General features: G+C 42.5%; 1 protein-coding gene and 1 long non-coding RNA gene across 2 annotated transcripts in view; one reads left to right on the top strand and one right to left on the bottom strand.

Moving 5' to 3' along the window:
• Positions 1 to 3,369: 3,369 nt before the first annotated feature.
• The window catches only part of ARHGAP18 (Rho GTPase activating protein 18), a 95,462-nt gene continuing 72,408 nt past the window's right edge, over positions 3,370 to 26,423 (top strand). The window contains exon 1 of the mRNA XM_006118580.4: positions 3,370 to 3,615. Coding sequence (XP_006118642.1) covers positions 3,503 to 3,615 — 113 coding nt within the window. The 5' untranslated portion in view covers positions 3,370 to 3,502. The remainder of the gene's footprint in view (positions 3,616 to 26,423) is intronic.
• On the bottom strand, positions 4,952 to 23,689 carry LOC102462822 (uncharacterized). Its single transcript, XR_012902670.1, has 3 exons — positions 23,418 to 23,689; positions 13,903 to 14,072; positions 4,952 to 5,131 (listed from the first exon to the last, which is right to left on the bottom strand). It is a non-coding gene; the product is annotated as an uncharacterized LOC102462822 (long non-coding RNA).

Below are 26,423 nucleotides of genomic sequence, written 5' to 3'. Positions count from 1 at the left end.
CTTTGGTATATATGGTTGTGACAATTTTCTTCCACTATTTGATCTGAGGAAGTGGGTCTGGCCCATGAAAGCTCATCATCTAATAAACCATCTTGTTAGTCTTTAAAGTGCTACATTGTCCTGCATTTTGCTTCAGCTACCCCAGACTAACACGGCTACATTTCTATCACTATTCTTCCCTGGGTGGTTCTCAACTAGGAAACTCTTTCACCGTGGCCATAGGCAAGGTTGCTGTGTGCTTGGGGGAAGGAGAGAAGAGGAGAGTTAATTTATAGCCGGGACCTGGTGATTTAAAAGGGCCCCGAGGATCCAGGCAGCGTCTGTGGCAGCAGTGGCAGCTGAAACCCTACATAGAGCAGTGCAGGAGGTGCTGAGGACAGGGTAGGTGGGAAAGGTGCAGCACGGTCCCGCTTTCACTGAGAGCTGGTTTTCCCGAGTCCTGCCCCTTCTACCTGAGGCCTTGCCCCAGGGCCTGGCAAAGTCTATCACCAGTTCTGGCCATAGGTCAAAATTATTGAATGCCCATTTTGGAAATCAGACAAGAAGTAAAATAAAGGGATTAACCATCTTCATATTTATTTTCCATCTCCATGTTTATTTCAGTGTTTGATCATTTAAATAAATGTAAGTAAAGAACTCCAGATATTTGCATGCTAGCAAATGACTGCCTTTGTGCGCTGAACTCATGAAATATTTAAACCACAAACTAACACAGCCATGGGCACAGAAGCTTTCATGTGTAATCTTTGTGTTATTTTTAAAAGAAAAAAGAAGGAAAAACCAGTGTAAAATGACAATATGCAGAGATCAAGAAATTCATAATTTAGATAGAGGTTTATGATGTTATGATACAATCCTTAATACTTGTGTACACATACAGAAAGTGACTCCTTATAATCACTGTGAAAATCATAGCTTTGAATGTGCGGGGACAGAACCTTGGCTTTATTTCTGAGTGATTTTCTGATATGCCAACACAAAGCCTGTGGCCGTGGTATGTCTAAGGAGAAAGACGCACGATCATGGAACTCCTGCATTCTGGCTATGCCAATTAGACCCTGATTGTCAGAATGTTGCCTTGGGGCTATTGGCAGGTGAGTAAAAGTCCAAGCAACCCTAAGGCTTCTCAGTCACTCTGGGGACAAAGCAGCTGCCCTTACTCCCCATTACCAGTTACTAAGTTCTCTAATTAAAAAAAAAAAAATCACGTGAAAAATGCCAATATGGGAAGTAGTCTATAGAGATTCAGTGACAGACTGTGCACTAAGTGCTGTCTGATGCATAAAATAAACCAATGGAAGAAATGAGAAAAATAAGTTTTTCTTTTTATCTTCCAGTCATAGCACTCCTTGGTTTCACTTCTAACTAGAGGGCTGCACCCCCTTCTATGCTCGCCAACTCCCCTCTCTGGGGCTAGGCAGCTCTGGCTCTCCCTCCAGCCGCCGGGGAAGGCCAGGTCAAGGCGTGGCATCCCTGGCCTTCCCCAGCTTGGAAGTGGCTGGCCCAGCTCTCTCCATGGCTACCACGAGGGACCGGGTCAAGGCTCTTTCCCCACCCGTCCCTGCTGCCAGGGAGGGTCCTTGGCTGCCCTGGCTCTTACCCCCATCCTCAGCGCTGAGACCACCCCAGCCCTTGCCCCCCTCACTTCTTTCCACCCAGCCCTGGCTCTTCCTCCATCTCTGGTGGCTGAGAGGGTGGGGGGACTGCTCTGAGGCCTCGCCAGGCCCCACACTCTCTCTCTGGCTGCCAGTGGGAGGGGCACTTCCAGGCCTCACCAGCCCCCCAAGCTCTCCCCCCGGCTGCTGGGGGAGAGGAGGGGATCCACTTCCCTGCACTCCCCCCAGCTGCTGGGAAAGGGGAAGGCCTCATCATGGCAGCCAAGTACTGGGGAATGGGTAGGGGGAGTAAGGAATTAGTCAGGCAGGATGCAGCGATATGATGAGATCACTCTGTCATCCCAGAGGAAAAGTTTATTGAGAGAGAGAGAGAGAGGTGGTAAATTTGCAGAGTGAAGTCTGATTTTTAGTTGACTGAATCCTTTTCATTATAAACTAGTCATGTTGTATTAATATTGTAGTAAAGCCATATTAAATTGAAGGCTAGTGGAGACTTATTTACTCATTTATATAATTTATAGAAATAAATTTTCAGAACTTTTGATTTACAAATATTGCTATTTTATGGAAACAACTAATTGTTACCCTCTTCCTCCCTCAACCCCCTTTCCCTACTGTGTCACAATAATTAGTTGTGTCCTGTCATAAATTAGCCCTGATCCCGTTAATGTGTGTGTATATATGTATACATAACTTTACTCACACAAGTAGTCAAATTGAAGTCAGTGGACATGTCAGATGAATACAAGAAAAAGAAATGTGCAGGATCAGGTTCTCAGATTGTAAAGTGTGGACTTTGTCAGTTTAGGAGTTTCCATAGTACCTATGACCATGGAACCCTGATACTGACCGGACTATAGGTTGAACCTCTGGAATCCAGCACCCTCTGGACTTGACTGGTGCCAAACCAGAAAATTTGCTGAACCACAGGAGGTCAGTATTTTCTAGCAACATTGCCAACACTTCCACTGCTTACTAGGCTCTTAGAAAAACTTAAAAAACAACAAATACAGTAATCTAGTAGCACTTAAGGCTAACAAAACATGTAAATGTCTTAGAAGACATTTAGGGGTAAATTAGAGTTAAACAACACAGGACACTGAGAAGCAGGACTGGTGGCTGTGAACAAACTTTGTGGTATCACATGAAACTTGGCAATGCCCATGATAAGTGGACATCTAGTTAACTAAAACCATGCTTTACTGTGGATGTTGCTGGACCAGACAAGTTAAATCTGTACCATCATATAAAATACATTCTAGTTTTTGCATTCTATATTCCCAGTGCTGATTACAGGGCAGCCTATAAGTTTCTTAAATGGCTCAAACTAAAAAATAGAATCTGCTGTATTCTGGAAGACACAGCTTGGTAATTATTACTGAGTCTGAGGGGGGAGATCTATATGAATCTGGTTACATCAGCCCTTCTGTGCTGTATTTAGATATCCTGAATCCTGTCACCAAGGGGTTAAGGAAAGTTGCAACTCATGTTGCAGTGACCAGAAAAAATCATCATAATCTGGAAACAGGAATTGGAAAACAAAGCTACTTTTTCCTGGAACCTCTAGTGAATAGTTGCTACACTTGTCCTAACTAGTTGAACGTACCCCTACTTAGATGTTTTTGTAATTAAACACGATAATAATAAAATAGTGCAAAGAGCAAGAAATCGCCTTGTTTAACAATACTCATGAATCATAGCGTCTAATTGGAGAGAGACAGGAAGCATTTCACATAAATAACTCCTCCCCTCCTTCCTCCTTTGTGGTGCAAACGCTGATCTTCAGAGGAGGAGCTGTGGGTGCTTATGAGCTGAGTTGCCAAGCGAGGCGCTGGCAGGAACTTCTTTGCCATAGTATCTGGGCAAATTATGCTGCTATTCGCACCATGAACTGGCTGTCTGCTTCTCCGGGCGTCGTTTTAACAGCATACCACCCCAGCAGCAACAATGCGGTGGCCGGGAGTAATGCTAAAGAGAGCGAAGAAACGCCCCTGTCAAGGTACGGTACTATGGAAGGGAAACTTCACCTGCTGAGAGAGAACAAGCAATGCCAAAGCAATCTGAGCTGGGGGGAGGGAGACGCTGCTGCTATTGTGCAGCCTGTTGACGCAGGAATGCTGTCCAAGGGTTCAGTACAAAGGCTCGGGGGTGCAGTCTTTGGGCTGCAGTTCAGAGGGGCAAAGTTCGGAAGACGTCAGAAGTTGTTCTCCGAAAAGAGGTGCAGGGCATGGTTCGGAGAATGACTAGCGTTGGGAACAGGTGCATTTGCAGACACAGGACAGGAGCGCCCACAGGTTGGGAGTCCGGATTGCTTTCAGCAGGTCGAAATACTTTGTCAGCAAAATTACCAGTCTGAACTGGTAAACATAATCTGTAAAGAAAGTTAAGCAACAAAAACTCTCCCTGTGCCCATCCTGGGGATTACCTGACTTTAACTTTTCTGGCTGCAGGAGAGGCTACACATCACCTTTCAATTGGGGGTGTGGTGATGTGAGCGAGACATTGGTTGTGCACAGTCCATGACTGTAGATATATTTTACTACTGTTCATAAGAAAAAGTTTAGATACTAACAAAACAGCTTCTCACTGATTATGTATGTTATTTAGAGGGAGAGTGAGAAACATGTATTCCACAGATTACTGAGGTGTGAATAGGCTCTGTGTACTTTGTTCTTTTTCCGCCTACTGATTTTTTTTTCCCAATGACCGCTGTGCTTAGTGAATTGTTTCCTGATTCATTGTGTGTACTGGAAATAGTAAATATTCACTGCAGCTAAAGGCATAGAGTTGAAATGCCGCTATAACTTAATTAGTACCAATACCTGTATGTGCATTATTTAGAAACACAGCAGCTCCAGTTTTTTGTGCCCCTTCCTTTAGGGTGTGTCTACACTGCACCTGTAGCTCAAAATATGCTACACAATTTGAGCTATGCAAATTGCAGATCTTATTTCAAATCAATTTCAAAAATTGCTTATTTCATAATTTGCTGCTGTTTCAAAATAACCCCCTATTCCAAAACGTCCCTTACTCCTTGTGGAACAAGGTTTACAGGGATGTCGGAATAGCATGTCCATTTCATTTCAAAATAATGGGTGCGCTGTTAAGACATAGGATTGCTATTTCGAGATACCTCCGGTATCCCGAATAGTGCTGCAGTGTAAATGTAGCCTTGCTGTCTGAATCAAAGGAGTATTTTGCACATCCAATTTCCATTAGTGCTAGTTGGAATTTTAGAACAACATGTGAAAAGATCAGACCTTTCAAGTCAAGCATTGTACAATGGTTTCATAGACTCTTTATTATTATACAAAAATCAGAGCAGTATGTGGTGAGTGAAAGGATTTTTTTTTTTAATTTATTTTTCTCTGCCTGCCCCTAGGAGAAAAATTAGTGCATGGGAAAGGGATCAGATTGACATGTAAACTGATGGCCTCGGATTATGGCACAGAACAAGTTTAGCACACAGGCTGCAGCACTGCAAACTTCTTCACATCTGCTCTTACAAAGACCATCTGTAGAGAAATGAAATAGTGGGAGTAAGAGGACTAGTATCTCCATGGCTCATTCTAAGCATCTACCATTTCTTTATTGAGACTGGGCCAGGTACAGTGGTGAGGTTTATAATATTTGGAGACTTAAGGATAGGGTCTCAGTAAGCTTGGTAGGTGTCCAGCTTTGAATTGGACAGTCCAGTATTTGAGCTTTCTGGTAGGGAAACAAATTGCGAAAATAAAAAAATGTCTGGTGTATTCTAAATGAGATGTAATGTTAAGTGTGGCAGGTATTTTTGTTGAAACCATCTGGCAACCCCATTTGCCTCCCACCTTGAATGGGTTTTATCTGGTTTTCTTCCAAGTAGATAATCCAATCCTTATTTTGTAGACTGTTTGCTTGTGATTAAGTGACATGAAGAGGACACATTTATTTCTACATGCAAAAGGAATCTTTACAGTCATCTGCCATTTTTCCAAATTATGTAGATATATATTGTGGATGTATTTGGAGTATACAGTATAAGTATTTTGTGTGATAGCTTAGGATTCCCTAAGTGAGCAGACAGCTACGACCAATACCTAAATGAACTGTTGACCCAGGCTACTAACTTCCATTTTACAAAGTTATGACTAAAATCTAAGGGAAAATATGTTCAGCTCCTGCCTTTGAAAAAAATCTGGTAGAAGAGTTAATTAGCAAATAGATGGAGATAGGAATAATGTTCATCTGCCTTCCAGAATACCTCTTTTCAGAGGACTTCAGAAGGCCATATAAATATTAGATTCTAGCTGGCCTACCGACATGAACCTACCACTACCACTGTAGCAGCTGGAACCCTGGGCCCTTTAAATTGCTGCTGAAGCATGCCACACAGTGCTCCAGGCAGCGCTGAGACCGAGGCTCCAAGCGGTAAGGAGGTCTAGCTGCTCTTGGCCCTGCCCCTTCCAAACTAGATGCCACAACTTCTGAGAATGTGGCACTGCCTCTCCTCCCCCCCACCCCTTGCCCAAAGGCCAGGCAAGGCTGTTAACTCCCCCAGATTCTGGTCATATTGACACCAAAAGGATTTTACTATATTGTCTAAACAATGGCTGGTTATGATGTCTTTTGCTCACTGAGGACCTTGATTGAAATGCACACCCATGCAAGATACCAGCTACACAGTGTGTGTACTGCTTATCACACACCCCCCGATTTTAAAAATGGTAGGTTTCATGATTTCAGCTATTTAAATCTAACATTCAGTGGTGTTATTATAGTAGTGGGTCCTGTACCAAAAAAGTAGCGGTGTATGGAGGGTGGGGAGGAAGAGAGACATGAGATTATTGTAGGGAGGGGTGCAGTACTGCTACTTGTACTTCTGCGCTGCTGTTGGTGGCAGCATTGCCTTTTGAGCTGGGTAGCTGGAGCATGGCAGCAGCTAGCCAAAAGCCTAGCTGTGAAGGCAGAGCTACTGCCAACAGTACATAAGCAAGCATGGTATAACATGGCCACCTAACTTCTGCACCACTATCGGCAGAGCTGGGTCATCAGTAGGCAGCTGCCACTCTCTGGCCACGCAGCTCTGAAAGTAGCATAGAAGTAAGGGTGCCCCCTTGACTCCTTTAAAATAGCCTTGCAACCCCATATGCGACAACTCCCCTAAGTTGAGAAACACTCATCTGCTCCCCGATTTCTCAGTACATGATTTTTTTTTTTAATGGCTGTAAATTTGGTAGGGTCCTAGTTATGAAATTAGGACTAATTTTATACCCTAGCAGCTAAGCCCTACAGTCAAGAGATAGGTGGTTGTTTCATTAGACTACCTGGGCATAATTTGGTTTAACTTTTGAAAGAGTATGGGTTTCTCTTGTGCTCTGCTCATTTGGGCCAGATGGTTACATGAAGGGGGAGGGATAGTTCAGTGGTTTGAGCATTGGTCTGCTAAACCCAGCATTGAGAGTTCAACCCTTCAGGGGGCCACCTAGCAATCTGGGGCAAATCTGTCAGGGACAGTACTTGGTCCTGCTGTGAGTGCAAGGGACTGGACTTGATGACCTCTCAAGGTCCCTCTCAGTTCTATGAGATAGGTATATCTCCATTTATTATTATTATTATACCGCCTTGCTATGCAAGAATCCTCAGGCATCAGTGGGTGGGTGAAGGTACTGTTCAGCATGAGTAAGGCTTGAGAAGTTGGATAAAAATGAAATAAAAATGATCTTCTGCAGAATTTGGTGCCCTAACTCCAGCTTCTGTTTTGTTCTGCAATATACATGCACCAGCTCAGTGTTCCAGCTGCAGTAACATTAGTACTAGTTTAAAAGTCACATTTATTTGGCTTTACTTTGAGTATCTAGCTTGGCAGGTACTTATCTTAAATATGCCTCTTAATGTAATAGTGATAAAAATATTAGGAAGTAACAGTGCAACTCAGCAAGTGGCTAAATGATTTGGGGGATACATGGTTGTATAGTCAATCGCAGCTAACAGTTGATTGTTGTATTAAAACAAACAATGCTTTGGATAAGTAATTGATTCTACATAGTTGACCACTTTCTCCAGGCGCATTTAAATTGAATTGAGTTATTATACGTTCTCCCTGCTAGCGTTTCAAATAAAACTCAGCTCTTGGAAACCTACTTGCAACCTACTGGCCTACTTGAGCAGAAATCACAATGTTGCACTTTCCCATCAAATGAATCCTGGTTTCAAAATGAGCAATACTGGAGCAGTAAACTGACTGTGCTCCAGAGATAATATCAGTGCAAAAATAAAAATAGCCAACCCAGTTCACTTTGTTCTTCAGACATACAAGAAGTCTTCCTTTACAAAATTTAGATCAAAGCCATGCCGATGGATGAAAGATCTAAACCTGTTCCTAGTTAGCAAGCTCTTTCAAGGACTAGACATACAGGAGCATGGTTTTAAGAGACAATCATTTAGAATATGTTTCCAGGTGGTTGCTTTAACATTTCCCAATTCAGCTGTATTTCCTTCAGCCAGGATCTTTCAAATGCTGCTGGAGGCTGAGACAATATTTGTTTGTCTACATTTGTGTAACCATACCAACTGACAGCATCTCTTCTTTTTATATTTTAAGTAATAGCTTTGGGTGGTTTCTAACACTCATTCAGTTTTATCTCAGCCCCTTTGAGAGAAACAGAGATGGCTGACCCAGTATCAAACTCCAGTTTAACAACTCTGCTCTGTCCACATGAATATTCCCTCTAATCTTTTCCATCCATGTAGAGAACAAAATTCTATGTGCACTGATGCATGTGTTAATGTGCTCCCCAACAAAACCTAGCACTTTGCTAATCAGCTGGGCAGCACTTCAGTCTCTGAGCGGCTTCATAAGCCCACCATTTACATGGAACACTGGTCCACATTCCCTCACTTCCCACAACTCCCACTTTTATCCACAGCTTGGATCCACTATCATTGGATTCATGATCAGCTGATTGCATACACTAAAGAGTTTCTCCCTCCTGCCTCTATGCCTTTTCACCTGGACTTATTTTATCAAGCATGTCATTTTGGTTTATATTGGGCCAAGAAAGTGAGGTGCTTTGTAGCCAAGTAAGAACAAAGAGGTCCCTGCTCTGAATATCTTACCATTAAAGACCCCAATCTCCGATGTTTATGCAAGTATGTAACTTCAGGCACATGAAGTGCCTGAGTTAAATTACACTAGTTAAAAAAAAACTTAAAAAATTAAGTCCTGAACAGAGCATATACAAAGGCTAGGGAGGAAATAAGAGAGCAAAAATTGTGTGTTCACTGGTGCTGTTTGAAAATAAAATTGTTTAAGCCTAAGAAGCAGGTTAGCTGGTTGGAATGATTTAAATTGTAGCTATTCCTTCTGTGTCTTCTTCCACTCTAGGTCTTAAGTTTTATTATTTTCTTGATTTCGCACTCTTCCTCCCTCCCCCACTCTTGCTTCCAGCCTGGGCTGCCATTCTGTGTTTCTCTGCTCTCATCTCTCTGCAGTCACTCAGCCAGTTTATATTACTCAGCCTTCAAGTGCATCCGCTCCTGCTACCACTGCCCTCTTACACTCCTTCTCCATTGGGAAAGAGCAACTTAAACGTTGTAACTTCCCAAGGTCAGACCTCATTCTTCTTGCCATCCCTGCCATCTCCTAAACCTCCAGCACTTCCACAGAGCAAGGCAATTGTCATGGATCGGTCCTTCTCCTGAGTCTCATGCTACCCTGCTGACTTCTCTTGTGGGAAAGAGGGAGTTAGAGGATCTTTGGGCTGACAGTCTAGTCCTTATTCATTTATCCATTCTTTCCATGTGATATAGTGCTCCCCTTTGACCATCCAATCTCCAAGGTCTAGGCTTTGAAATGAACTTAAGTTTTCAGTGTTGAGATCTGTGGTTAACAAAAATACATGGTTCCACTACTCGAGCTAAAGCACTTAACCCTGTTGGGGATAGCAACAGTAAGCTCTTACCCACTCAGAACCAGCACTAAAGGGAAACACAGAACACTTAGTTAACATGTTATACAAGCACGGTCACAAAGACTTACCTGCTACTTAGAAACAAGTCTGAGAACACTGAGTCTGGAAGGTGACAAATTTGGATTATTGATCATCCCATCAGAAGTGGGAGTTTTAATCAAAACCATGACAGATCAGAAAGAACAGCAACCCGCAGACACATTAAAAAGTTTAATCAGCAAAATATTTTAGATATCATAAGAACAAACTTAAGAATTGGCTCAGACCAAAGGTCCGCCTAGCCCTGTATCCTGCCTTCTGACATGGCCAATACCAGTTGTAACTGATAAGCCCAGGTTTATTGGTTAACCATTTAAATGGTTATATTATTACATCCCTAACATTCACCATGCAGATTGTTCTAAAGTCTTGAAACCGGTCTTTCATTATGCATCTATGGGGAGCTCAGCAGTATTTTACACATGCAATTTCATATATGCCGCCTTGTGCTAATTCTCCCACCTCCAGCAAAAACAGAAGATCTATTGAATCAGGGCTAATTTCACTTAACCGTAGTTTTGATGCCTGCAGAGCTGTACATTCACACTTTCCTGCAGGTAGGTATATGCCCTCTTTTATTGGCTCTATCTGCTTTTAGACTACCTAATGTGATGCTCCTTTACAAATTCATCTAAGACTGATGAACAGTTTAAATAACTTTTGTCTAACTTAATAGTTGTGTTTTCCCCACTATCCATGGGAATCTCACCTCACTTATGGCTTGAGCCAAAGCTCACGGACATCACAGTGAATTCTATTCACTTCAGTGAACTTTGAATCAGACCCTTTACAGATGTAAATGAGTAGTAGTTTTATTGGAGTTATCAGTGTGAGATTGGTGGGAGAGGATAACACACACGGGGCCTGGATTACAATATGCAAAAACCACCCTATGCCCTCTTCTGTTTGTCTGGTTGGATGCAGAATATAGGGTCTTACAGACCATTTGATTAAAAGGTGTTTTTATTAGCTATGAAGTACAATATAAGGTGTGCGCTGTTGAAAGTTTATTCAAAAGTGCAGTAATTTTTTTTTTTTTTTTTAAAGAACGGTCCAGAGGCCTCTTTGCATCTTAAAGCAAATATTGAAGTTCTGAAAGTTATATATGGTACATTAAAAATGTTGTTTGAGAGAAACTAAATATAACTAGAAGTTCTTTTGAGGAGCGGAATAGTTAACACTTGCTTTTCCTGGTATTAGAATAAGTCTTACTGCCGCTGTCAGCTGGCTGGCATTGCACTCAATAAGAATTTGCAAGACTGAACTGTTGTCACTGCCAATATTGTTTTCTTTGTATCATGGTTTAACAAAATGAGCTGTGACTAGACAAGTTGGAGCTGAATGTTGTACAGCTTTCAAAACGCTATTTATAGGTGCCCCAGAAACATTTGTAACTTGAACTCGAACACCCTTCTCTATAATTAATGTTTGCACTAGAGTTACTAAATATGTACCTTCACTTTTTTTCTATGAATCAGAATACTACAAGCTGAGCTGAGCTCATAATTACAGTAATTCTGCTACAGAGGAGTTCTTTCCATGAATGGTTTTGAAGGTTCCTGTAGTACATGGCTGACTGTTACTCTGTACTAGTCTGTTAATCTGTTTGAGGCAGGAATGATTCCACTATTGTAAGATTTTGAACAAGATGACAGGCCACATGATGAGTGCTTTTTAAAATGACCCCATCTCTGCTCAGGAATATAGAGCTCAGATTTATTAGTGTGACTTTTTTAAAGTCAGGCCAAATGGAAAGTAGAAATTTTTTGGAGGGGGCAGTGGGAGGGGGGAAGAGAGAATCTAGATGTTAAAAAACCCAAATGCACGCACACACTCAGCAAAACCTGATTTGTTCTATAAAATCAAACAAAAAACCCTACCCCACACGCTTAAGTCATCCTTTCCACGTGTATATTTTTGGCAAGCAAAATTAATTCAGGTGTGGCTATCCCCAGCGAAGGTGGAAGGCTGTGCAATGGAGTTCCTCTGTCTTTCCTGTCTTCTCCCCTAACACAAAACCCATTGAGTTCAATCCCATAGAATTTAAAGACAGGACTCCATGGAGAATTGCAATTCCAAAACAGACCTTAATACCACACCTAAAAAAGGACCTTTATTTTGAGGCAGGTTGGAATGCAAGGAAGGAAGGATAGTCTTGCCATTAAGGCACTGTCCTGGGACTCAGAAGAGCTGCATTCAGTGTTCTCTAAGAACAGTGGGCAGCCACTCAGGAGAGATTCAGGTACCACCCACAGCTGGCAGTATGTGTTTTTAGAGGTGGTGCACATATGCTGTGGTGAACATTTTTTCCACCTATGTGTGGAATAAATTAAGAGGAAGCATTGGTTACAGGCTCTAGAATCTTTAAATATTTAATCTTTGGCTTTTAGTTCTCCTTCTGTAAAGAGGGAATATTACTTCTGATTACCCTTTTTCTGTTAAGCTCCTCTGTGCAGGGACTGACTGAGATCTATACCTATTTGCTCTTGTATAGTCATTGACTTTGTTGATTTGCACATATCATTTTTCTTGTTAATTTTATATGTAGGCTTCCCATTCTGTTTAACAAACTTTCAGATACGTAAACTGCATCCCAGAGATCAGTGTGGTGATCTAACGATTTATAGAAATGCTGATTTCCTGGGAAATCGTGAAGTTTTCTTCATGATAGGAGAGAGATCATCTGAGGACTTTTCCGTGACAGTGCATTGCTACCCACGCTAACTCAGGATTAATGAGGTTTCTCAACAGCACTGCATTTTCCATATGGATGCAAGATAGTTTACTCACAAAAAGTGAGAGGCTGTATAAATAAGTTTTATTCTGTAATTGGTAATTGTTCCATCCTGCAGTATGCAGAATAAATATTTTTGAAGGCAAAAATGTTTGGAATAAAGAGGATAGTTATACCTCATGTTTATGAGAGAGCTAGTTTGGTCTGGGCTGTTTCTAAAATGTTCAAGAAGTTTATTCAAAGCAGATTGTACATGAGATGGCATTACTTTTATATTGCTATGTCTTTCTAAAAGAGTCACATTTACCAGCCTATCATCTGCTTTTTGTCTCCATGGTCTGGGAGGGTAGATTCCATTTTTTTTTGTTTTAGTTGAATTTCAGTACAAGTTCTCTGTCTGTTCAGCATTCAGAACACCTGTTCCTTACTCCAGAGTCTTACCACACTGATAGCCTTTACTCTCTGCCCTGGGTAACTTAGTCTGCCTTAATTTCACAATTTCCCATTTAAAAATAGGACTTGTATGTAAATACTTCACAGGGATGGGGAGAGAATTATTTAATCTTTATGCATTACTTAAGATTTAGGAAATGCTTAAGTCTATTAATATTGACAGGATTAGCTGAGAAGTATCTGTGCAACTGTCAGGTCTGAGGAAGTTTGGAGACAAATTGTTACTGTATTGGATCCATTGTAAGTGTTCTTCACAACATTTGAGTAGAAAAACTGGCTTCAAAGTGCTTGGTTGTTGGCTTACTACTAAGGTCTGGTGTATTTGGGTGACATTTTTCTCATTCCATTGAAGACAGCAATATTGGGAAGAAAGATACTAGATTTCGTAGGATTTTATATAATAATATTGCTGAGAGCTCTGTAGACCTTTGTCTAAATTAGAAAGTAGTGCCAACAAGAATTCTATTGACTGAAATAACTTTGTTGGTGACATTAGGTTAAGTAGCTTCACATTGGACATTTGGGTGGTGCACACACTTAGAGAATGGTGGGCATTTGGGTTTAAAATCCTCACAACACCCTCTGTTGCATCCCATTCTCTGCTGCTTGTGACATGATTTTATTTAATTTCAGTACAAATTTTCAACTCTGTTGCAAACATATCAGTCTTCTCCATTTTAAGTACAGAGCACAGAGTTCTGGTGTACTTACAAAGCTGCAGTGTTCAGTCAGCAGCGGATGAGTGTACATTGAATACAGCGGATTCAATGGTACAGCTCTTCCCAAAACCACACATGATGGAATAGTTTGTTTCATCTAGTCGAATGAGCTGAACCCTGATGCAAGCCTAGGAGGACCAGCAGTGGAACCAGAATTTCTAGATGCGAAAGCATGGTGTGCACCAAACCCAACCCTGCAGTACAGGAACAATAAGACATCTGTACTCAGTGTATAAATGGATGCCAACAGCCTTATGAAAAACAAGACACCATAGATTGACTGCCTCTGACAGAATTTGGCACCAAAAGTAAAAGAACAAAAACAAAACAGTGACCACCTACACTGTTGGGTTTATCAAGGTATTCAAGGCCAAATCACAGAGTCTACTCACCACTAGAGATACCTGTTTTTCTGGCCTCTCTGCAACACAGGCATCTTAGCTCTTTGGCAGAGGAGAGTGCAGCACCTGGAATCTCTCCACCTGTTGTCTCATGATGTGGCCCCTCTTGCTCCAGGAACTATGGCTTCCTGTTCGTGACTTAGCCCTCTGACTAGGTCACCCTGGAAGAGGAGAACCATAGTATCAATGTCTTCCAAAGCAAGTTGTCCCAGGCAGTCCCCTCTCTATTCCATGCCACTTCTTCAGTGGCTGGTAGGGGAACCTGCACTCATCCTCTACTCCAGGTTCCAGCTCAAGAGCTTGTTCATCAAAAACCAAGCTCTGCCTTATCCCATATGCTGCTTTGTCCCTGAGCCTTTTCTACCTTGCTGGATTGCCCACTCAGCATTTGCCAGCCTAAACTCCCTCCTCCTCCATGTTTTTTCAGGCCTGGGTAGATCACTTTGGATTATGTACTGACCTAAATTTTGGTGATCAGAAGAAGGCCATGACACATGGATTTTTAGAGATAGAAGACTTTGACAAGACAGAAACTGGGACCAATGGGCATAATGGAGTTCCTGGACCTCTTGTAATTCTTGGTGACCCTTTATTGTTTTCCAGATGCTTGGCAGGAAGAGTACTGTTACTAGAGCAGGAAGACTGAAATGTGCATCTGGAGGATTGAAGGATAACAGGCAGTCTTGCCAGGAGAGCTCTCATCTCAGCAAGGAAAAAAACCCAATAGCTATTGCTAGGTGTTGTGCATTGTGCTCCACAACTACAGACAATGTGGAGGAGTTCAGCATATAGACTGTCCACAAGCATCCTGAAAGTAGGCTGGTTACTACTGCCATCCCAAATACTGTAGAATTTGTGGCAAGCTCTTCAAGCTTCCTTACAGCGAGAGGAAAAAAAATCCACTGTCCCATTGGCTTGGTACTCTGATGGAGTTATTGAGCAATAGACAAAAGTTATTTTAATGGACATTTTAGGAAGCAATCTTTTGTGATATCCATGACTTATACTTAATTAAGACTATTAAAGAGTAATGTGGCATGGAAGCTATGCAAGCAATATGAATACTTTTCTAGTACTGTAACAGAAAACATGTCTCAAGACTCAAACCACCAACAATTAGTTGACTTTAATAAGCAAAAACTTATTGGATAGTTGACTAGTCGCTTGCCTGCCCCCCTCTTGCTGCCCCTGTCGGAAGCAGCAAGGTGGAGGGGGAGCAGGAGTCGGTGCTGGGGGGAAGCTAGCATAAAAGCCAGTTTCCCCCCAGCATCATCTCTGCAGGAGGTAGCAGGGACCAGTCATGAGACAGCAATCAGCTGTTTCCTGGCTTACGACTGGCCCTAGATTCTGCGCCTCTGCTTTTCAAATGTATTAAGAGCCTACTGGTTAATTGACTAGTTAATTAAACAAAATATAACATCCCTGGGGCATATTTCCATTATCTTCACTCTCCCAGCAACATCCTTACTATGGAAAATAGGGAATAAGACTGAACATGGTTAGCTTTATTTAAAAAAAAATTTCTAAGAAGCGAATACTGAATTTATTCCCACCCGATCCCCAATCCAGTGTCTGGGAACTGCTGCTCTAGAATTGTTACAGGAGTATTTTATACCTCTTATCTGTCAAGACTGCTTACGATGACATAGGCTGGTAAAATCTGCTGGAAGGTGCTTTTCTGAGACTTAACTTACAGTGTTACCACAGTTAAAAGTCCCCTTGTATTAGGAGATGGAATATTTGTATTAATATATTTTCCCCCACGGTGAAGGAAAGCACTTAGGGAGGTTTGCTTAAATTTTTATGTTTAAAGTGATAAGGGACTGAGTAATCACCAGAGGGACAGAAGTCCATGTATTTAGGATAGTCTATACTGTATGTAAAAAATTCAAATTGTTGTTTAAAATATTTTATATGGTTGTCTCGACTCTAGATTGCTCCCCCAGAAACAGAAAAATTCAGATTATAATGAATGTCTGATTTAAATCATGGTTCAGGAACTAAGGTTTCAGTATTGTTTCTTACTATGGTTTGTGTATGCAGGGAGGAAAAAGAGCAAGAACAGGATGTGCTGCTTAAGATTAATCTTCTAGGGTACATATGTATAAGATTAAGTGGCTGCATAAATAGCCAATCTGAAAAGGCCCTGAGTCTGCAATCAGAGCCATGGTAGGCACATACGGAGACAACTGTAAGACTGGGCCCTAAAAATATGGTTGGGTAAGCATCAATCTCCCCTTTATACCAGAGCCTTTCAAATCATGCAAACTAAGTACATATTGATTTATAAGTGTACAAGATCCTAATGCCAGTCTGCAAAGCTAAAGCAGTTTATATTCCAAATAATTTTAATCGAATCCTGTTTGTTGCTTTTTTGTCTACTTAAAAAAACCCAAACAAACTTAAGAGTTTTCAGAGCTGATTGCTGTTTGATTAGGTGCAGCCTAAGTGGAGGTCCTATAGCATTGTTTACAACAGGCACAGAGAACCTAAGGCCCTGGGTCTAGATGTAGCCCATGCCTTGCCTGGATCCAGCCTTCAAGGCTCGGAGCTCCCCTCCAAACCTGCTCCGGAACTCTTCTGCCTGCCCAGACCCCACACTCAAATCCTGCTTCCTGGCAGCCCCCTCCCAAACAGTGAATCCCTCATTTTGGCCCTACTCCTAACCTGGGCTCCCAAGGCTCTCACTTGTAAACCTGCCCCTGCTCCACCCCCATTGATTTTCCTGTGGATCAGTGGCCTAAAATGGTTCCCAACTCCTGGTTTAGAACTTTCTCTCCCTACAGAACCTGTGTATGGTATCCGGCTCCTTAGGATTTAAGAAAAAGACATTTGTACTATATCTAACAACTCAAATTGTTGTTAATCATACAAAATATTTTAATCTCAACTCTAAATCACTCCCCCAGATGCAGAAAAGTTCCAAATTATAGTGAGCAGGAAGAGCTGCTTTCTGTGGCTATCCTATTATCTCAGTCAGTACTACTTGACAAAGTTCGTATTTGTACCTGTAAACTCTCCCCCCCCCCCCCCCCCCAGGTTGTGGTGTTTAAACAGGCATCTGGCACAGATTCGGGGCATAGCTCCTACAAAGAAGCAGAATAGTGCATAGGGACAAGTCTCTCTGGGACTGGTACCTTTTTTCTGTGGGCCCTGGAAGTCTATAAAGGATACTAAGCCCCTCCTTGGAGGAGGTTTTTAGGAAAAGTTCCACAAGCTTAGTTTTGTGGAGTTTCTTCGCATATCTTCTACCTACTTGGTTCCTAACTCACTGCTCAATTCATTTTCCTACAGAAGAAAAAAGGACAAACTAAACATCGACAAACTAAACATCTACATGCCACAGGGTACTACAATTCCAGTATCCTCAGCTCACCTAATATTGTTAATCTATCCAACCTCACATTTAGACCAGCAGAAAAATCTTTCCTATCTTGGGGACTCTTTCTGCCCTCTCTCCCTACATGATACAGTTCTGTGGTGACCTGAAAGCCTCTTTTCACCACCTCCAACTGAAGGAATTTTTCCAACAAACCACTAAATGTTGCACTGACCCTCAAGATGTCCCTACCAACCCTACAAGAAGATTTCTACATGGTCTTAGGTGATAGTCTGGACTTCTACACCGATTGCTTCTGCAAACGTGCACAGGCTGACATTGCGAATACATCATCATGACAATCTCATCCTCAGAAACAACTCTGATAAAGGGAGTGTTGTAGTCATCATGAAAAGGTCAGATTACAAATAGGAGGCTGCCAGAAAAATCAGCAGCCCCACATTCTACAGGCTTTTTTCCTCTGATCACACAGAGAAATACCAAAAAAACTACACCATCTGCTCAAGAAACTCCCTGCTAAAGCTTAGGACCAAATCCACACAAACACAGCCTCACATCTCCAACCAGGAGTATTCAGCTACTGAAGATCCATAGTCTTGGAAATCCTGGATATCCTATTATCTCAGGCATTGGCACCCCAAGAGAAGGATTATCCAGCTAGCATGACTTCTCCTCAGACCCTATGCTTCCAGCACTCTTTGCTATCTGCAAGATACCACTGACTTCCTGAGGAAGCTACAGAATAACAGTAATCATCCTGAAAAGACCATTCTGGCCACCATGGATGTAGAAGCTTTACACCAACATTCCACAAGATGATTATTAGCTGTCAGGAACCCTATCCCTGACGATTCCACTTCACACATGGCAACTGAGCTATGTGACTTTGTCCTCACCCAATTTGGGAACAATTTATATCTTCAAGTCAGCGGTACAGCGATGGGCACCTGTATGGCTCCACATATGCCAACATTTTTGTGGATGACTTTGAACATTTCCTCAGCTCTTGTCTCCTAGCATACTTCCTCTATTTATGCTACATTGATGACATCAATGGGACCCATGGGAAGGAGACCCTTGAATACCATGCATTTCGTACTTTCGCTGCAAAATTTCCTACATATAGGGAAGGATACAGATCTTAGTGTGTATAATATAGATACATCTTATATATTCTTGTAAATTTATCTTAATCCTTCTAGAAGAGGAATTGACCTTTACATAATTTTGTAATTTACATCGTTGAGGTCAAAGTGCAATTTGGTGTGCTAAAGACACAATCAACACTTAGCTGCTGGCAAAGGTCAATGTTGACTGTAGTTTTGAGACAGCTAGGTTACTAAATCATGCTGTTATATATTTTTCCATAAACCTTTGACCTTTTACATTTTGGCAACTAAAGATGTTCTTTGGTTTCATTCTTTCAAGAAATAAAACCCCAGAAACCAGGGATAAAGTCCTGGCCTCACTGATGCCAGTGGGAATTTGATTAGTTTTAAGGGGATACCATGGGATTATGTACAGCACACTGATGATTTAGTTCTGCTTTAGGAGCATGTTTACTTTTCCTCGGAATGAGGGAACATTTTTGGGATTGGTTGAGCCTCTCTACATGTTTATATGAGTTAATCTCTTATTTTGAGTCTAAACTTCTTTTGTGTTTACTTTTCATTTTTTTTTCTGATTCAAACTTCCAAAGTGAGGATCAGGAAAAAGGTCACTTTGTTAAACTGTGTAAATTATAGAAAATAAAAATTAGATCTTAACTTTAAACTCCTTATTTTGGTATTTTGAGCCAGCATGACAGATCCTGATGTGATACTTAGTCACCATGCTAAACTGCTTCATTTATTGCCCTATAAAAAAACCACGAAAGCTGTGCCCACGAAAGCTCATGATACCATCTATATGCTTTTTTAGTCCTTAAAGTTCTACCAGACTATTTAAGTTTTTCAAGGAAAAAAAAAGTTTGACAACCAATAATCTAGTGCAGTGGTCCCCAATGCAGTGCCCGCGGGTGCCATGGCGCCCGCCGGGGCATTTATGTGCGCCCACCGCAACATCTGGGCTGGCCCCACCCCCAGCGTGCGGCACATACATGGTGCCGGCCTCGAGCGCAGGATGCGTGGGCAGCCCCTGCCCTGGGCGCGCGGCGCATGCATGGCTCCAAATGCCCGGCAGCCACAAAAGGTTGGGGACCACTGATCTAGTGCAACACCCTGCTAAATCATCTCAGACAGGATTTTGTCAAACTGGGCCTTCAAAGCCTCCAAGGGTAGAGATTCCACCACCCTCTTTGGTGGCTCATTCCAGCACCTCACAACCGCTTAGTGAAATAGCTTTTCCTAATTGTAATCCTAGACCTCCCACACCGCAACTTGAGACCATTGCTCCTCATTCTGTCATCTGTCAGCATTGAGAAGAACCTGGCTCCATCCTCTTTGGAACCTCCCCTTCAAGTTCTTATTCTGATCTTCTGCACACTAAAGCTCACTTTCCTCAGATTCTCCTTAAGTCTTGAGCCCCAACCCTGCAGTTATTTTTGTTGCCCTCCACTAGACTCTCTCCAATTTGTCCTCATCCTTTCTGTAGCAGGTCGCCCAAAACTGGGCACAATACTCCAGATGTGGCCCCACCAGGTGAATAATGCTACTACTAATGCAGAACTATTCCTTTAGCCTTCTTGACAACAAGGGCATACTGTTAATACATATCCAGCTTCTCATATACTATTATTGTCAGGTCCTTTCCTACAGAATTGCGGCTTAGCCCGATTGCCCCCAGCCAGTAGCAGTGCTTGGGAGTCTTTCATTCTAAGAACAGGACTCTGAGGTTTAACAAGGATAGGTTCAGTTTTCTTTTGCCCCAATCCTCCAACTTGTCTAAATCCCTCAGGACTCTACCTTACCCTCCAGCATATCTACTTCTCCCCCCAGCTTTGTGTCATTCACAAACTTGCTAAGGGTACAATCCATCTTACTAATGAAAACGGGAAACAAAACTGTCCCCAGGACCAATTCCTGGGACACTCCGTTGGATGCCAGCTGCCAACTAGACATTGATCTACTCAGCTTTCTATCCATCTTATAGTCTCTTTTCCCCAGACATTATTTCAGCCTGCTGACAAGAATATTTGTATCATTTGTGCCTTGCATATGCAAATAGATAGTCAGGGAACAATACCATTATTTTGCTTGCATTGACACACCCAGCAATCCTGTTTTATTAGTCATGCACAGAGAAGGTATGACTGATGGGATTAAGCAGTATCTTTAACAAAAAACCCACCACAACATCACTCAGTTATATACAGTCACCGGTTGATTTCTGAGGTATTTGACTATTGGGGCAGAGTACCATTCATGGCAGCCATTTTCAGTTAGGTGTATGTACCAAATACATGTTGACTTAATTTAATATCAAACCTATGAGATGTCAGAGAACAAAGGGGTTTGTGTGTGGGAACTAGAGAGTATCAGATAAGATACTTTTTTAGTGCCAAATTCTACTTGCCTCCCAGGTGCACCTTCTTTATACATCCACCACCAAGAATTCAGTCCCGAGGGGGTGAGAAGTCTTTGGCTACGTCTAGACTGGCATGATTTTCCGCAATAGCGGAAAAGAGTGTCTAGATTGGCTTTGTGGAAAAGCGTCCATGCCAATCTAGACGTGCTTTTACGCAAAAAAGCCCCGATCGCCATTTTCACAATCGGGGCTTTTTTGCGGAAAACAAATCTGAGCTGTCTACACTGGCCCTTTTGCGCAAAAGCATTGCGCAAAAGGACTTTTGCCCGAACGGGAGCAGCATAGTATTTCCGCAAGAAGCACTGATTTCAGACAGTAGGAAGTCAGTGTTCTTGCGGAAATTCAAGCGGCCAGTCTAGACGCAGCCTTCCTGTTCTCAAACCTTTTAAAAACCAGACAAACCCACAACACCATTTTTCCTATGTCATTCATTCTAGGAAGTTGTGCTTTTTCCTTTCCTAAATGCAGAAGATAATGGACTAGCTACTGACATAAAATATATTTATTTGAATTCTTTCCTACATTGATTAGGTAGTTATTTTAACCCTTGCTTACTTTGTTTCCTTTTTAGTCTGTCAGTTTTGCTTTTTAAACACAAAACTGCATTTTCAGTTAAAAAAAATCTGCCTTTTTCTCTTAGAGGCCTATTAGCTCCAGGTGGGAAGATGTGCGGGTTTGGGTTTTTTTGGTTCTTTTCTTGAACTCCTGATGTCACAGAAGTAGGTATCAGTTACAAGACCAGCCAGCTGATCACGAACTCTTCCATGGAACCAGTCCTGAGCAATAAAGCAAGAGAAGTGCCTAAGTACAGAGGATTATTGGTCATCCACAACCCTCTGATTTCTCCAGGGCCTGCCCTCAGGATGTATGAGATTTTTTTGGCCTTATCTATTTCTTTGATAGTTTAAAATTGCATCTCTTTCCATTTCGGGGCATGGGGGAAGGGAGAGCAACTGGATCTCTCAAAGAAGAGATATATGGTTTAGGTTTCAAATAGACTCAAAAGTTACATATTAAACACTCATGATCTTATCAAACAATGTGATTTGCAAGTGGAAATGCAAGTTATATACACACACAAGTGCATGCAAAATATCAGAATCCAGACTGGAAGTGGATTCTGCTGGCCTTTTGCATCCTCTTTCGTAAGAAGAGCTGAAGTTGGTAATAAGGAAATGGTGGAAGACAAAACAGTAATGGATTTCAGCCTGATAGTTTGACTCCTGCAGCCTAAAGTGGTGGGAAAGTATCTCTATTTTAGATTGAGAGACTAGAAATACAGATAAGTTCCCACCCATTCCCTTTGTGCATTTACTTGAATGTGTTGTAATTGATTTTGTGCTGCAGCACAAAGTTTAAGATACTCAGTAGCATGCAACTCAGTGCCACAGTTCCAACAAACACTGAAAGTCTATATGCTTCAGGAGTCCGTATCTTAGTAATCAGGCCTCTGACTAGAGTGAAGGGCTAATCCTCTAGGCTGGCAGAAAGATTGCAGATACCCTATGTACAGTTTTGACAGCTGTCTGGGTACTCAGCGAGAGATTCTTGCGTTTATCTGGTTGTTAGCATTATATTATCGCCAGTCTGCTAGCCATCCAAGCAGTCTCCTCTAGACTCTACCCACCCTCATTTTGCCTTTGCAGATTAACAATAGGTGCATCCCCCATCTCCAAGCCAAGCCCCTTTGAAGTACTCTCTGTGGCATCCAGTCCCTTCCACCAAATGGTCACAAATACTAAGTTTACTGTCCCCAAGGTAACATTGAACACTCCAGCCTGTATGATTTAATGCAGCATCGTCTCCTTCCATCATACCACAACACCAAGATGTGATTATAGTAAAAATATTATATTTATGAAATTTAAGAAATAGCAAGTAAGGATAAGTTGAACACAAGGGTTATATTTAATCAAAACTGTTTCTAGAACTTCAACAGGCTAACTAAAGAAGTTCAGCTCACTGCAAAATGCCCTTCACAGGAGGAGATTTTGGGTATAGATCTGGGGAGGGAGTTTGGCTAGATGGAAGCTCTCGGGGCTGGGGCAGGGGATTGGGGCACAGGTTTTGGGAGGGAGTTTGGGGCACAAGATAGCTGGGAAAGGGGCTTGGTGTACAGGAGGGGGGAAGGGGTGTAGTACTTACCTGGAGCAGGTCCTCTACCTCCCTCTGGCACCTGCTTCTACGCCAGAGAGTACAGGAGTTCTCCATATGCTGCTGCCCACAGACACTGCCCCCACAGCTCTAATTGACTGCACAGGCACTAAAGGCAGAGACACACTGTCCTCCCTGCTTAGGGGTCACAAGGACATGCCATTAGCTTCGTAGAGCAGGCAGGAAGCCAGTTCAGCCCCACTGCACTGCCAATGGTGGTAGCATTAGCCTCCAGGTCCTCTTAAGACACTTTTAGGGAATGGGTGGGGCCAGGAGAGAAACTTTAGCTCAAACTTTGGTGGCCAGAAATATTCCTAGAGCCCAGGTACCACAGGCCCATAAAACTCACCACCCTGACTCCCTCTGCCAGCCACTGAGGAACCCAGGCCCACCCTCTACAGTGGGTTCCATATCCAAGACATTAAACAGAAATCAAGGGATAGTTCCCTCTGGCACCTCTCAGCTTTTCCCTGAGCATCTTCCTTACCTTCTGGGCCAGCTCACTCCTCAGGCTTTGTCAGACTTTCAGCAACCTCCTCCCAGCAAGTAATGGTAGATTACTTCTCTGTCTTTATAACCTCCTTCTCCCCCAGGGAGTGATTGTAAACTATTTCCCTATAGCCCCTTCTGTTTCCACTTTCCTATCCTGATATATGCCTGGCCCTGTTCCCTCTCAGGTAAGCCAATTAACTTCCTTGAGCCTAAATCTCACTTTTTTTTACAGCTGAACGGGCTGATTGGATCTATTAGCCTGATTCAGCACTTGCGAGGGACCACAAGCCTATATAGGCAGTGTACTCTCCGTCACAATGGGATTCCCATTGGTTTGGCTTGCAATGCTTAATTTACCTGCCAGCTGAGAGACTGGTGCATAGGCTTTTGTCTGGCAGAAAACCTGGTTGTCAGTTCTGCACTGACATGGACTTGAGGAACATATTGCTCTACTTATAATATCTGTTCATACATTTCATCACAATATTGATGATCAGTGCAACCTGGCTTTCATATAAGACCTCATACGATATTCTTTGGTAAACCAAAGTGTACACACCAGAGTCAGGATAGTCTTGTACTCCCCTTGCTAGCTGGCATCCAGGGGTTCATGGGTCACAATAATGGCTTAAAACTCTTCAAAATAAAACAAGCTATACCTAGCTTGACCCTGTTAGGGCAGAGAACTTTTTCCAGTTCTCTCATGTGCTAGAAGTGATGAAGAGACCAGGAGGTTTTCCTAATGTCGATCACTCTATGGTGGTGCTCTTTGGGGTTGGGAGAGGCAGGGCTTTGCATTATCATCCTGCTGTTGTTGCAGTGCTTCCAGCACAGATCCTGCTAGCAAACTGTGGGCAACAATTGGGCTACAAGGCCCCCAATCTGTGGATGTATATAGTTTTCTGTCACAGCAGCATTTCCTCTTTGGGCCATACATGTAGTCAAAGCATCATGATCTTTGGCACATTGTTTGCAAAAATCTTCAGGTTTTGCCCTTGTTGGCCTCTGGCTTTGTGTCGCTGAGGGACTCAGTCAGTTCCTCTTTACTAGGACTCTGTCTTCAGGGTCCCTGCTCAGTCTCTGCTGTTTCCCTACTAATTATGCACAAACCTGTAGTCAGCTGCAGCTTTAGGCAGTCACAGCCTGCTCCTCATGGGGCTCTCCATCCAGCTGCAGCCTGCTCTGCAGGCAGCTCTCCAGCTCCTACGCAGGTGTAGTGTCCTTGTGATTGTCCTTTGAACAATAAAAACATCTTCTGTAGCTGGATCTCTCTGAGCACTGTTTGGGAAGGCTCACCAAAGTTCATTTACAACTTATCTGACTATTGTGTTTATACTGTAACAAACTGGCTGTGTAGTGCACCAGTAACCTTCAGAGAGAATTGGAGTTTGTAAATGACTGTAGGCCCTATAGTTAGATTAGCTAATGGAGAATCTCCTGACCTGTGCTGTTAGTGTCATTTTGTTTCTAATTGTGTATCATTACTGTTCTGAAGACATGCATGGGCCCATTATAACCGCATGGATGTTACCATGCGTAGCCAGAGAGCCATGGATTTAAAAAAAAAATCTTAAATTAACTGGACATTAGTCATACGATTCTTTTTGACTGTGAGCAGAAGACTCTTTGCCAGCTCAAAAGAGGTTCTAATCTCTATTGAAATCAAAGTAGGTTAGGAGCCTACATAGAAGTAAGGAGCCTTACTTCAATTAGTTCAATAAATTGTATTACCTCACAAACCTTGCATTTCTAATGCCTTGGAACTGACTAGGTACAATAGCACTGCAAATGATTCTTTTGAGCACTTAGCCCTTTTTCTCAGAAAGGGGCAGCATTTTTAATTCCAGTTTCACCTCCAAACTTCTCTTCTACTTTACATTTGAGAGAATTTGTCTCTGAGCAAGTGACTGTGGCTGTCTGTCTGTCTGTCCATCTGTATGTTCAAAAATTCCTCCTAAACAGCAAAAGCTAGGACCACCAAATTTGGTATGTACCTTCTGATTATCCTAACTTAAAGCAAGGTCAGGGTTTGGTTGTGCTAGGACAATAGGATATGCCTGGAACGTGATTGTTTTTCATAACTTAGAAAGGTAGTGGGCTGCTAGTGGGACAATTATATTGTGTAATGACCACAGGGAGGCCAGAGATGGGGTCTGGGACAGTTTCAATCAAATTGAACTAGTAGGAGGCAGAGTGGAGGTATGCTTCCCACCCACTGCGTCCAACTCTCAAAAGTCGCCACCCAGGAACTGCGGCCTCCACTATGGCCAGGCCCAGGGAGTCACCTCTGGGCAGCACAGTCCCTGCTAGCTTCTGCACTCCTCACAATCCAAGTGCCCCGCCTATGCCCTGTCACCCCAACTCTGAGTCTTGCACTCTCCCTACACACCCTACCCCCTGCTCATCCCCAATCTTGACTCCAGCACCTTCAAACATCTCTAACTCCTCCCTTGAGCTCACACACCATCAAATCCTGACTCCTACGCCTCTCACACATCAGCCCCCCTGCACTAAGCACACATCAGGCCCCCTGCACTAAGCGCGCCACACTCCCAAACCCTCTGTCCCCCACACGTCTGGCCCCCTGTCCTGAAGGACTCAAGCAATGTGGGGTAAACTTTCTAGTTCTTTTATATTTGCCAAGCCAAGCTGCATGATACATGCAGAGTTTTCAGAGTACAGTGGTCAGCCTTAGGTTTCATTCTATTCTTAGACATATTATCAGATCCAGTGATTACATCTCAGAAAATGTCATAATTTTTCCAAAACAGAAATCACACGCTAATATGTGAGCCCGACATGCTCATTTTTCTTGAAAAGAGGAATAAAAGTTATGAATATTAAAGATTTAATATTTTAGAAGGATTTTAATGAAAGAGAAAATATAGTAATATTGAATGGGGTTGTAGAGTTGTATCTGTGTTAGAACAAAGGATTGGGGAAAGAGTTTAGAGGAATGAGAGGTCGGGGGGGCTGCACACAAGTGAGAAGCAAAAAAAGA

This window comes from Pelodiscus sinensis, chromosome 3 (genome assembly GCF_049634645.1).
Source record: "Pelodiscus sinensis isolate JC-2024 chromosome 3, ASM4963464v1, whole genome shotgun sequence".
NCBI classification, from domain to species: domain Eukaryota; kingdom Metazoa; phylum Chordata; order Testudines; family Trionychidae; genus Pelodiscus; species Pelodiscus sinensis.
The sequence above is the reverse complement of the archived record's forward strand: the minus strand, read 5'-3'. Positions and strand labels throughout refer to the sequence as shown.